Genomic DNA, 15,070 nt, shown 5'->3' on the forward strand with positions numbered 1-15,070 from the left:
TCTGGAAAATGTACTGCTATATAAAATTATTAAAAGTTCCACTTCCACTTTATCCATCTCGGTACGCGATTCCGAATAGATACCGAGCGGAACATAGATTATCTTCTGCAGGACCCAGAATCTCACAGAGGGCCCAACTATTACGAGATAATTGCCCAAGTAGATACAGACACCGTCAGGAGACAGTGTAGCCTTAGCAAAAACACAGACCCTGGCACACATGCATACACAGGAGATGCCTCAAACTTCCAGCGCCAAATCTTCTTCTTCTGCTTCTATCTTTTGCTATTTTGACACAGGTTTCCCCCATTCAACTTATGTGGTTATTCCATTCTTTTTTTCAATTTAGTGTCCATTATTCGTTTATACACTGTACATTACATTTTCTTCTAACGTCTTCACTTTTCTTTAGATATCTCAGCGTATTTCCTGTAATTCTTGTATTCTGATCTTTGCCGTTTCCAGTAGCCTTTGTGTTGTGGATGTGTCGGGTTTTGTTTCTGAGGCATATGTTATTGTTGATCTTACACTGACTTTATAAATTCTTGACTTCATCTCAGTGTTAATGTGTCTGTTTCGCCATATAGTGTTATTAAGACATCCTGCCGGTCTATTTGCTTTTTGTACTTGATCTCTCACTTCTTTGTCTAGGTCTCCATAGCTGGACAGTGTAATTCCAAGGTATTTTATTTAAATAACTTGTTCAATACTGTTATCATAAATTTCTGTTGGTTCTATGCTGATTACTATTACTTTAGTATTAGCATATGAGATTCTCATATTAAATTCTTTTGCTCTTATGTTAAATCTGTAGTCTTTCCAGACTATCCACATCTTGGGCATTAATATTGCGTGGTCTGTGTAACAGAGTATTTTTACTTCTTTGCTCTTCATTCTGGATCATCTTTCTTTGTTAACGCTTTTGATGATTTCATCCATAATTAACTTGAAGAGCATAGGCTCAGTGAGCGCGTTGTTTTATTCCGATGCCTATTTGTAAGTTGTCCATCTATTCTGACTTCCATTTTATTGTTTTGGTAGATGTTTTTAATAGTTTTTATAATATTTATGGGAACGTCTCTATTATAGCGCTAAATAATACAGACCAATTTCGTTACTCAATACTCTAGGCAATATCTATGAGAGGATCCTCAAAGAAAGACTCGTAGAACACCTAAAGTCAGACCACATCATATCAAGCATCCAGTTTAGATTCAGAACTACGCAGTTCACTCATAACACCTTAATAGAAGCAGCAACCTTTACCTCTCAGGCAATAAATGAGCACAACAGGCAAGCTGTAGACATCTTCCTACATGTACAAAAAGCATTCGATCAGGTCTGGTACGCTAGTCTGAACTAAAAACTACACCAAGCCTTAGCGCCTATACCTTTCCTGAGAATAATTGGCTCTTCCCTGTCTGCGTATAAGTCGCTGATAAATTATCCACACCATTCACACCTCTAGCAGGAGTCCCACAGCGCCTATAGAGTACAACAGTGATCTTTCACTCCTTAACACACGGGGCAACTTTAGAGAACGTTCTGTATTCGGAACGGCACAAGCCCAATTCGACTTCATATACAAGTGGTGCAACAAATGGGGAGTAACCCTGAATCCAGCTGAAACTCAACTGATCCTATTTAGAAATCCCAAATGTTCTCGCCCAGAATGGGAACAGAATAACCACACCATGCTCAATGGAGAACGGGAACTTAAGACACTTAACTGAAACATTGGCTTTAAAATCACCCTCAACGAGGTAAGAAATAGAGCGATTCTCCTAAAAGCACTTAGTGGTAAATTTGGGAACACCAACCACGTTACTCTACTTCACGCATACCAATTGAATACAGAGCCAGAATCTACATAACCCTAACTTCTTCTTCTTCTTTCTTCTTGTATGTAGGCTTTAAAGCCTGTTTCTTCTTCAATATTAGCCTCCTAGATTGTTTAAATTGTCGCACCACCTTTTTCTTGGTCTGCCAATACTTCTTCGTCCACTTGGTGACTTATCTCGTGCTATTCGTACTATACTATCCTCTGCCGTTCTACTATTGTGTCTGTACCACTTCTGTTTCCGTTTTGTCACCCATCTATTTATGTCTTTTATATTGCATGCTCTTCTTATGTTTTTGCTTCTCTCCCTATCCAACAGCCTTTCCCTGATATTCGTCGGAGTATTTTCATCTCTGTTGTTTCTAGTAGTCGTCTCGTTTTAGATGTGTCAGATCTTGTCTCCGCCGTGTATGTTTATATAGGTCTAATTGCTGCTTTATAGATTCTTGTTTTTGTCTCTTGTCTTAGGTGTTTGTTCTTCCAGATTGTGTCATTAAGAGATCCCACCGCTTTACTTGCTTTTAAGCTTTGTTGTCGTACTTCTTCTTCGACATATCCGTAACTAGTTATATCTAATCCCAGATAGCTAAACCTTGCTTACTGCTTTATTTTTCGCATTAATTTCGATTTTACATCATAGTGGGTACTTAGATGTTGTCATACATTTGGCTTTTTCTACTGATATCATCATATTGTATTTCTTGGCTGTCGTATTGAAGATATGTGTTAATCTTTGAAGCTCGTCTTCTGGATCATTTGGATTTCTTTGTTCCCTATTCTGTAACCATGACCTTTACGTACTGCTTGTATTATTTCGTCCATTATTATATTAAAGGGAAGTGGACTTAACGAGTCATCTTGTCTGACTCCGCTTTACACTGTGTTAGTTTTCCATTTATCTTTGCCTTTATTCGATTATGGAAGTAGAGTTTTCGATGGTTTGTATAATATTGATTGGTATGTTTCTTTTATACAGTAGATAAGACGTCTTCGACTTGGATGCGGTCGAAAGCCTTTGTCAGGTCTATAAAACATAGATATGCTGGTTTATTGTAGTCGATGGCCTTTTCTGTGATTTGTCTTAGTACAAATACGGCGTCTACACAGGATCTTCCGGATCTGAGTCCTTGTTCATCTGATAAAGTTATTAGTTTATTGATTTTCTTGGTTAGGACTATTGTTATAAGGTTAAGTGCGGTGTTCAGTAGATTTATACCTCTATAATTGTTTGGGTCTTCTTTATCTCCTTTGTTGAAAATTGGTTTCATTATGCTGTTTCTTCATACGTCTGGTATCTTGCAGCGCAATATTAGTTTTTGTATAAGTTTTGTCATCTCTAGGGTTATAATTTCTCCTTTCACCTTTTCAAAAGACATGCTATGTAGCGAATGTGGGATGGAGATAAGGATGAGCCTATAGCAAATGCGAAATTTTGTTTGAATAAATATTCTTTAGTTGAAAGTATGTATTGTTTGTGCAGAGTGCCATGATAGCTGATACATTCAGTTTGTTTTTGTTGTCAATATATCATCTCTCTCTAACTTGACTCTTATTATTTTTAAAATTCATTTGACCGTCGACAAGTAAACATCGAATCGATAGCAAATGATTTAAGCCATAATTAAGGTAAATTTAAAACCTATTGTTATTTAAATTTTAAAGTTTTTACTTGCAACATTAAAATCCTATTGTGATAAGTCCAAGGACTCTCGGGCTATAGTGTGAGATGGAAGTACTGAAATATAGAAAGAAAAAAAAATATGTTTTCCCAACCGACAACATCAAGTGAGGCATTACTTGTTCAACAAAATCAAGTGCTCTCTACTGATAATCAAGCAAGAAGTCAAAATGAGCAGATGTTATACAACACTAAAACCTGGTTACACCATAAACAAGAAAGAGAAAATCTAAGCATAATCATACAACCTTAGAAAATCCAAATAGATACACTACAAAAGAAAATAGATGAAGAAAAACAACAGTAAAATACAGATATAGAATATCGTACTGACAACGAAGAAACCGAATAGATTCAAGTTAAAAATGCAAAAAAAGGACGACAAGCGACTTCCTAAAGGAAGTACAGCCCCACTCCCACCAACGGAGAAGTAAACTAGAAGAGACTCAAATGACACCCATCAGGTAAGCAAATATCTTGTAAAACTACCATTCTTAAATGTGGAAATATAAAAATGAGTGTAAAGACGAGAGTAGCTACAGAAATCTAACAAAGATGCTAAATGGCACAGATCTCAAATGGTATTCGTTTGAAGATAAACAAAATATGCCTCTAAAAGTGATTGCAAGAAAACTGCATCAAACTTGCAAAGTTAGGGACATAAGGTAAGATCTAAAAAATAAGGGATTTAAAATAGAAAACGTAACCCAATTACTAAAAGGAAGGGACAAATCATCACTGCCACTTTTTGCTCTTACTTTTAGTAAAGACGAAAATACCGAAATTTAACGCATGAAAGTGACCAAGAGAATAACATATGCTCAGCTGTTTTCCTTCTTCTTCTAAATGTGCCCATCTTCTAGAGATGTTGGCGACCACATTGACCCATCTTATTCTATTTACAGCAGCTGTTTTCTTAGACATAGCAAAAGCATTTGATAAAGTGTGGTACATCAGCTTGTTACTAAAACTAATAAGATATCTTCTTATCCAATATGACCATTTAATTCAGTCATATTTGGAAAACAGAACTTTTTATAGTTAAACAGTAAGGCGAATATTCAGAACTACGAGCAATCAAAGCAGAGATCCCGCAGGGCAGTATTCTGGGGCCCATACTATATTTATTATATACCTGTGACATCCCTGTTACAGAAAATATTAAACTGGCCACATTTACCAATTATTGGCCAATACTAGCAATCGGCAAAACATTCGAAGAAATATATATACACCTCCAAAATGCAGTGAACAAAATAAACACTTGGAATAATAAATGGCGGATAAAAATTAATCAAGCCAAATCTGTCCATATCAATTTCAATTACAAAGAAATTAATAACCAAGTTAGACTAAACAATAAAATCGTCTCGTACAAGAAAACAGTTAAATTCCTAGGGATACATTTGGATAGCAAACTAAAGTGGAATGAACATATCAGAAAGAAAACTAAAACTGAAATACAAGAAGTTATATTGGTTATTAGGTAGATGCTCACAACTTACAATCAAGAACAAGATACATATTAGTTTACAAACAAATGCTCAAACAAGTATAGTCTTATGGTTTACATTTATGGAGCTGTACTAGTGAGATTACAGTTATGGAGCTGTACAAGTATGCTTGCCTTCAAAGAGTCTAAAACCAAATACTAAGAAACATAGTCAAAACGTTTCACGGGTCACGAAAACCTACTTCGCAACCATACAAACATGGAAGTGATAGAACTGTTAGATAATCAAGTCAAGACCTAGTCCGCAGGCTCAAACACATCAAGCCTTTTCAACTTGTGTGATAGTGATAAATATATAAATGTCAGTTTAAATTTGGGCAGTAAACCTAGCCACAACAATGAAGTGTGCAACAATAATTATTAGATTCTAAGGTGAACCATTGGAAATACCTAGGATAGTAAAGTAGCAAATTAGGATAAATTTAAAATGCTGGTAAGTCTTAAGATCGGGTGTATCGTTAATTTAATAAATAATAAAAAAATATTAAAGTTTCTTCCAATGACGCATTGGTCAAAAGGCCGGTGAAATCAAAACTGACTAACGTATTGTTGGAATTGTAATATATTTCTGCTAGTTTCTGCAAGAAATGTTGTAATTTTTTATTAAATGTTATGTTGTGTGCTAAAGGCTGTATTATGTCTAGGAGGAACTCTGACACTTTACTGTAAGGTGAACCTATGCTGCTGCAAATTTGTCTGAGGGGTACATTTTTTCGGAATTTTTGGGATTCCTTATAGGTGTAATGTCACCACTTAACTTAGAGATGCTACAAGAAAACAATTTCTGAACTTGTTTGTTTATAGTTGGAGATAATAAAATATATTATGAGCAGTAATATACAGAAAATACGTACCTGCACAACCATGTGTTTATATTTGATTTGATCCGTAAAGTTAAGCAAAAAACAAGCACAGCAAAAGTTAGATGTGCTTGGTCCAACTAGCGAAGCAGCTGCAAATCCATATCCATACGTTTGATTAACAACAAATGGTTGTTGACTTGTGCATGTATATGCGGTACCATTTTCACAACCTAGAAGTAAAACTCATATGACAAATCCAAACACCAAAAACTATCAACCAATATTGATTTCGTATGGTTCATTCAGGTAACACGTGAAAATTTCATCTGTGCACAAAATATCTCAAAATAATAACACCAATTGGCATCATATATTAAATATGATAGATAATGTAACATTATACCTGATTTAGCATCTGCACTCACTGGTTTTATTCCGTCTGCTGCGCAACTAGTAACTGGCGTTACACCATACGGAACATTTGAGGACCAAGAACATGATGGCTTGCAACAGTCCCAATACCGGCTTGTGGAACCGGTACCATTTATACCCCCAATAACTGGGGTTATTTGTAAAGCATCTATAGAAGGAGCTAGGCCAGCTGTAATATAAACGCATATTTTAAATTTGCCTTGATACTTCTGAAGTAAGCAAACAAATGTAATAATTAGGAAGGAATTCAGATAAAGTCAACTTAGATAAAGTCAATTCCTAACATTGTTATGTAACTGTTCAAAAAATGTTAAAAAAATAAAAAAAGGTTTTAAAAAAGTAAACCCATTGTTGTTTTTTTATCCCATACATACCCATACATACTGGGAAATAAAATTATTTTAATAATTTAACCTTATTTGTATCACAGAATTGTCACAACTCCATGTCAAGTTAAACCTAAATCATACATTTTAAATTAAAATGCTACAAAATTGTATTATTTCTCATCGTGCTATTCCACCTCGACATGATAATCAGACCTTAGCTAGGCACTGGGTTGCCAGGGAAGAACAGTAGCAACCGTGGTAAATGCATATTGTAAAGTGCCTAAGTATGCATGTCTATAAAATAAACTCATAAATCATAAATTATCTATTGTAGGCACCAGGCCACGCCTACTTATTACATATTAGGTCTTATACGTACATTGGAAACTCTGTACTTGTCTTTTGTACTGAATCCATAGATCAGTGAAGATAATATTAAGAGACAACTAAATTTGAAGCTATACGAGTTCATAATGATTTTAACCAATACTAGAATCTGATAAATGTTGTCTCATAATTGAAACCGATCTTTTCCAAATAGGTATGAATTAGCAAACAAAAATTAATCTCAATTTACTTAAAAGCAAACAGTTGCACTATTAATTATTGAATCAAGAGCGTGAATATGAGATACTTCATCTTCCTTATATTTAACAGGTTCGAAGTAAACCTTTACTTTCAAGATTCCCAACCGAAAACGGTTTAGATATGAAGATCTAAGAGGCTATAGAGGTACGGGTTTATCTCTTGCAATCCAGCAGTCGCGGAATTCATGATTCGGTTATGTAGAATATTTGGACTGATTGCATTATTATTTAAAAATCCAGTCACTGACGATCGTCTCTGGTGATATATTTTACGTGTTAAAAAAAAGGAGTTTCCTCTATTAGTTATTATTTGTACGGCGAGTTGTCCATGGAATTCGAAGCAGTCGTCTCCATGTCCACATTCCAAAAACGTCTATGCGTCGTCTATCTGATTCCTTGACTGTCCATGTTTCGCATGCATAGTAAAATATGTAAAAGACCAGAGATGAAACGAGTCTCTTCTTGTTTGTCATAGTAATGTGACGATCACGTCAAACCCCGTTTAGTCTGCTGCTCTTGCTAGTTGAATGCGTCTTACAATTTCAGGTTTACAATTGTTTGTGTTGTTAACTAGAGCTCCAAGATAGGTCATAGAGGAGACTACCTCAATAGTTCGGGTTTTAGAAAACTGTTGTTGACGATCAATAACCACGATTTTGTGATAACCACCAAACCACGTGGTTTGGTTTGGTTGTAGTTAACTTTGAGTCCAAATTTAGCACTCTCTAGTTTCGAGTTTTTTTAATACGTTAGTAATTTCTTGTTGATGTTAAATTAAATAAACACCGTAGGAAAAATATATGGCTTGATATTTATTATATTATTATTTATCCAGATAAATGCTGGAAAAACAAAATGCATGGCAATAAGAAAACGCACTTTTAAGAATACAACTGCAAGTAGAGAATGCTCCAATCGATCAAGTAAAAACATTTAAATACTTGGGAATGATGATAAATGACCAATGAGATCCTCAACAAGAAATAAAATGCCGTACCGAACAAGCAAGACAAGCTTTTATCAATTTTAAACCGCTACTATGTAACTGCAATCTTTCCTTCAATCTCCGCTACAGGATGGTTAAATGCTATGTATGGTCCATATTGTTATACGGCATGGAAACATGGACGTTAAGAGTACCTTCCATTAATAAGTTGAAGGCCTTCGAAATGTGGACGTTGCGAAGAATGTTCCGCATACCATGGACAGATAGGGTAAGAATCGAGGAAGTCTTAAGAAAGGCAAATACTGAGAGAGAACTACTCAATTTGATCAAGGTACGAAAAATTGGCCTCGGCCATATTCTGAGAGGAAAAAAATACGCAATCTCTCAACTAATAATGCAGGGAAAGATTGAAGGCAAGAGAGGAGTAGGTCGCAAACAAATGTCGTGGTTACGGAACATAAAGAACTGGACAGGCATAAATAACACTGGCGATCTTTTGCAAGCCGCAAAAGACAGACGTCTGACCTTAAGATAATTCGCCAACGCACTATAGGTGCACGGCACTATAAGAAGAAGAGGTATCTTCTGAAATAGAGGTTAGTAGTGTAATCAACAAAACAAAAAAATATCGGGATCTGATATTCTCTGGCTTTTCCTATGATGTTTCTTACATTAAGGATTTGTTCTCTAGTACCAGTGCCTTCAGAAATCCAGCCTGCTCAGGTGCTATTTGCTGAAGTTTTCTAGACGACGTTGCAGGATGTAGAGAATCACCATACTGGCATGTGAAATCTAGTAGTTTATAGTTGTTCCAATTATTTGTTGGATCTTTCTTATGTAGAGGTATGATTATAGTCTTTTTCTAATCCTCAGGCCAGATGCCTGTGTGCTAGATTTCATTACAAAATTGATGTTATATTCTCACTCCACATATCGGAATATGCTTCAAGATAGCAGTAATGAAATCATAGCCTGCTGCTTTGTTTAACTTGGGTCTTTTCAGACCGAATTCCACTTCGGAAAAAAGTATGTCAGGTTCAGATTCAAAGCTAGTGTGGTGTGTCCCTGTTGAAGGAGAGTGGAAATTGGAGGCCTGATATTTAGGTACATACCGAGTGTCTGCCGGCATCGGGTTCGTACAAAGACTTTACATTGTCTTTATCATCTTTAATATACCAAGATTTCTGCCTGAATTTACATGTGAGTAGTTTGACTTTATCAAAAAGTTGTGTGGTGTTATTTGTGACGGCATATTGTTGAATCTTATTGCAGATTTCTTCTATATGCTTGTTCTTGTCTCGTCTACAAGCAGCTTGAATAGCTCTAGATAGCTGTCGGTACTAGGAATACCTAAGAAGATTCTCAATTCCAGCAACTTTGAGTTTTCTGCGTTCGTCAATGAGGTCAAAGGTATCTACAGAGATCTATACTTTTTTTAGCCCGGTTGACTAGGCATTAAACTGTGCCTCGTAGTTAGTCAAGATTTACGTAAAGGTATTTTTAAAAGGAAGCCAAATCTTTTCCTAATCCTTAGAGCCGATGGTTGGTAAAATATTTTCCAATCTTTGAATACATTGGCTTTTAAATTATTGTGTATCTTTTGTTTATGATATCCTCTTGTTTCGGACCCTAGCACATGCTTTGAAATTTTGTTTTAGTGTTGCAAAATGAAGTTGGTGATTAGAGCCGCAGTCACCGCCAGGTAGTGTTTTACATTGGCTAATAGATGTTTTCCAGCGATGTTTAATCATTATGTAATCGGTCGACGTTATCAAATAACTGTCTATAAAAATTAATCCGAAGCTTTCTATATACCCATAGAGATATAAGCCATTTATTCTTAATTCTCTATAAATTGTATCTCTTTGAAAATGAGTTTGTATCATGTAACTCGAAGATTTGTACTAGCTTCCGCTACAACAAAATCACGGATTTACTTTTGTTACACGTGGACGACGTTGAGTGTAGAATGTAAACGCCTTCTTAATTATGTATTCTCAGTATAGGTGTAATAGAGTTGGTAATAGAATACAATCTTGCCTGATCCCTCTTTTGTGTTTATTTCCTCTGTTGAATTTTCTTTAATTCGTGCTGTAGCTCTTTGGTTATAAAGATTGGTGATTATTCGTATATCTTTTTAATATATGTTTTTGTCATTTAAAAGTTTTATACGTTGCTCATGCCTCACTTTGTCAAATGCTTTGTTGTGATCAATAAATGAAACATAGGTATATTGCTTTACGTCTAGGCATCGTTGTGTCAATATATTGTACGCAAACAGCGCTTTTCTTGTTCTCAGACCTCCCCATAAATGTCGATGTGAGACATTTTTGTGGTTTTATGTCAGTTTTATAAATTCTACTAAAGAAGTCTTTCAGTGTGTCTATATATTTCTCGTTTACTAATTTTATAATGTCTAGTGGGAGGTTATCAAGTCCGGGCATTAAAAATATCACGATGACAGTATGTAAAATAATAAAAAAAAAAGAAAATAATGTTCGTTCAAAGCCAGGCACAAGTAGACCTCGTCCGAAAAGCAAGACAACCGATCTATCCGAGGGATCAAAAATGGCAGTGCTAAATATAATATACGACATCTATACTCCATTCCACGAATATACGACTGTTTTAAATTCGCTTTAAGGTATCGATTTAAATGGTCCAATGTACTGAATTGTACAAAAGTAAATTCTCCCCATTTTTAAAATACTGTTATGATAAATATAAAACCTTAGGTTTAAATATGAAGTTATGATATAAATATAGAGTTAATAGTTTATAGAACAGTAATTCAGATTTTGAAGTATATAATTACTATCATTAAGTTTAGTATTGTAAACAAGTTGGTTTTTGAACTAAGTTATTTAAATGAAGTGTAACAATACTTAAGTGATCAAACAGTGTAATTTATTTAGTCGAATATTCAATTAGTATTAAAAAAAAAAAAGGTGTGGCAGTCCAGTGGGACTGCCGGTGGAAGTTACACTTCTATACACGCATTCGCCGTTACAAATTTATTTGGGAGTCAATCTGCACAATCATTACATATGTAATTCTATAGGTAAGACATAGCAGAAAGAGAAACAGAATTAATAACAACTTACTAACAATGAAGGATTGAATCAATATTTTGATGAAAATGTATATTTTTATTTTCATATATGTATGAAAGGAGTTGAATGCAAAATTTTTTTTTACACATACTCTGCAGTAAAATTCATTGTTTATTTTGTTATTAATATAATAATACAATACAAATTAAACTGCAATATTCATAAGTATTTAAAAATGACAATAATATACATAAAAAAAATACAATACAATACAGTGCAACATAATTTCATATAATAATACAATACAAATTAAAATGCAATATCCATAAGTATTTAAAAATGACAATAATGTAATAATATTAATAAAAAAGTCCTCCCCGACTGGGAATCGAACCCCGGTCTCCCGCGTGACAGGCGGGGATACTGAATACTATACTACCGAGGACATGACACAAAGATATTTCAAAATTGACAGTTCTGGATCATACAGTGATTTATTGAGATTATTATTTTGAAATACAAAAGACTAATATAATTATGAACATTTAATAAATAATACAAAACATATCACATAAATAATAATATTAATAAATATTTTATTATATGTATAATATTATATATATATATATATATATATATATATATATATATATATATATATATATCTTTATATAATATATATAATATTAAATTATATATACAAAAGGAACATTTTTATATTCGAGAGAGGAAGAGAGAGAAAATATATCTTCTGTCTCTCTCTTACTCATTATCTTCCATATGTAATGATTTCACACATTCAGTCCCATACAAATTTCCAACGTGGAGCGCGCGTATAGAAGTATAACTTTAAAAAAAAAAACAAAAAAACGTACTTATTCTCTTATTCTCCTAATCTCCTAAAACTATCATCAACGATCAGATTCACAGCCATAATCAGTCGGCGATATATGAAACTGTATATAAATTTTCGTTACTTTTTAATATCTGTAACGACTTGTTACTATGCTTTAACTATCAATAGCCGGTATATTATACCCGTTACTTTCGGAACTTTTAAGAGTAGGTACATCCCCTCAAAGCAAACAAATATTTAAAACTAACAAAGTGAAATATTAAATCCTTTTTCTGGTTTCTGAACCATCGTTCTGCCAATTTCTTTTCATTTATATTAAAAATAGTATATTTCTTTTTATTACAGTTGTAGTACCTAATAAAGTAATAAAAGAGTGTAATATCAAAGAAACCCGGCACGCCTCTTTGGTATTTACATTTCACGGAAAGATTACCCAAATGTCTGTCATTATATTTATTTATAGTAGCGTTTGTGTATAAATTTTTGTTATTTTCGGATTAAATTTCACAATAAATTGTGCGTCTATCTGAACATCTATTAACTGAAATAATCTTAGTTTAGATGTCATACTAGTAGATCCTTTTTATTGGAATAATGATTAGACCAATTTACCTTCATACTTCTACTTGCACAGTAAAATATTCGTTGTCGAAGTAATCCAAAACAGTCGTATATTCGTGGAATACCCTATACCAACAAAGTAAGTACCAATTTCTTAAATGTGAATTTAATAATTTAATTAAAGAATTTAATAATAAATCAAACGACACCTTTTGATCAATACTTTATATAAATGTATGTTGTAAAAAAATATTGATAAAAGTATTTAAAGGAAATTTTTGCTGAGTACATTGATTTATGTTAAGTTAACTTTCTTGTGAGTTTTTTAATTTGAAATTATTCATAGTTTTGACACATGGTTTAGGTAATAATTTAAATTAAAAGAAAATATAACAATTAACACATGAAAAATAAAGTATTTATTTTCTTTAGACTGAGCTAGATAGTACAATTTGATTAGTCTGTACTTAAATGTTTTTATTTTTATTTTTTTATTTTAGAGAAACATGTTTCTCTGCAAAGTATAATCAATTAGTTAAGAGCAAAAAGTTATATTTATAAACAAAACATCTGTTACTATTTTGTTTAAAGAAATGGAATAGAAATTTGCTTTATTGTTACTGAAAATTGTATAATTTTATGGACAAAGCTTACAAAAAGACAGAAAAATAACAACACTAATTTAAAATTTACTGAAATTACATAAATCGTCAATATCACAAAATAAAAGATAATAAAATACACAATCCATTGCAAAATTTAAATAAATTGCAAATTGCATAAGAAAACCTTACGACCTAATAAGTTTAAGTTGCTGCATGTGATATCCAAATATATATATATATATATATATATATATATATATATATATATATATATATATATATATATATATAAATATATATTATATATATATATATACATATATATATATATATATATATATATATATATATATATAAATACTTTGGTTACTTGTACATAAAGGTGCTGTAATTTGAATAATTGATGGATTCGACCGTTACTTCATGGAAATTCATTTTATGTAACAATATAATTTAAATTATAATTTATTGTACTGTAATTTCTTAGTTATTCGTTAAGAAAGTCGTCTACTGAATAATATATGTTCTTTCAGATAGATAGGCTTTTGTCATTTTACGGAACTTAAGAAAAGAAGTTGCAGATTTAAGTTGCAAAGTGTTGTATAATTTTTTTGCCGAATATAATATAGATTTCTTTACTAACTTAGTGGACGAGATCGGTAAATACACATCAAAGGTTGAATTTCTGATGGAGTAGTCATGATTAGGTCTTGCTGGAAAACATGTAGGTGTTTACGAATTAAGTAAACAGTTTCTAAAATATATAAAGAGGGAAGAGTTAAAATCCCGTGATTTTTTTAAGTAGCTTCTGCAATGTGTTGTTCTACTAATGCCAAAAAGATACCGTATTGCTCTTTTTTGTAATTTAAAAATAACATCAGATTGGGCAGCTGTACTAGAATACCAAAAAGGAAGACCATATTGAAGATGAGTCTCAAAGAAAAATATGTTATTTTGAAAGATGCTAAATTAATTTCCTTAGGAAACAGATCTTATTGCATAGCAGGCTAAGGCTAGTTTCTTACTTAACAAATCGATATGAAGGGACCCTTTAAAGTTGCTATCTATAAAAATACCAAGAAATTTTACAGAATCAACGATACTGGTCTGGCTGTTATTAAGAAGCAAGGGTTGAAGACCTCCTATATAGGATAATTCTACTATCTTATCCACGTTTTAAGAAGTAAATTACAGTTGGACCAGGTTTTTATTTTAAGCAGACTAGAAGTTATAGTTGCATGGTATCATGGTAACTGGTATCATCAGCAAAAAGAAAAATATTTCCATCGGTTTTTAAGTTAGTGATGTCATTTATAAAGATAAGGAAAATTAAAGGACCTAATACTGAACATTATGGTACTCCATATACAATGCTTTTCTGACTAGAGTCAGTATCATTTGCTCTAACTTGTTGTTTCCTATTCCTCAAGTAAGATTGGAACCAATTCAAAGAAATAACTCGAATTCCCTAGAAATTTAGTTTTTTTTTATTAAAATGTTGTGATTTACAAAATCAAAAGCTTTGGCATAGTCACAAAAAACAGTGGCAGTGTAAAGATTTTACACTGCCACAGGTATAAAATATACCTTTTTCAAAGTAATCAGTACTACAGGAATATTTGCTTTTGATGCGATGATTGATGAATCAGTTCGGATTTATCAACTGGTCTTATAAAGAATGAATTCGAGACCTTTTTTAAATTGGGGAGATAGGAAATAGGATCTTGTTATGGCAAAATAGTAGATATTATATTTTTACTCACATTAACGAAGTATTTATTAAGATTTTCAGGGTTGGGAAAAGAAAATGTTTAAGCTGTGTTAGTTTTATTTCGAAGATCTTTTACTATGGACCACGTTTCTTTTG

The 15,070-nt window shown here is 32.8% G+C and overlaps 1 protein-coding gene across 1 annotated transcript in view; it reads right to left on the reverse strand.

Moving 5' to 3' along the window:
• LOC140434907 (endoglucanase-like) overlaps window positions 1–15,070 on the reverse strand; it is a 115,704-nt gene that overhangs the window by 971 nt on the left and 99,663 nt on the right. The window contains exons 3-4 of the mRNA XM_072523534.1: window positions 6,238–6,435; window positions 5,886–6,064 (exon numbers count right to left, since the gene is read on the reverse strand). Coding sequence (XP_072379635.1) covers window positions 5,886–6,064; window positions 6,238–6,435 — 377 coding nt within the window. The remainder of the gene's footprint in view (window positions 1–5,885; window positions 6,065–6,237; window positions 6,436–15,070) is intronic.

This window comes from Diabrotica undecimpunctata, chromosome 2 (genome assembly GCF_040954645.1).
Source record: "Diabrotica undecimpunctata isolate CICGRU chromosome 2, icDiaUnde3, whole genome shotgun sequence".
NCBI lineage: Eukaryota > Metazoa > Arthropoda > Insecta > Coleoptera > Chrysomelidae > Diabrotica > Diabrotica undecimpunctata.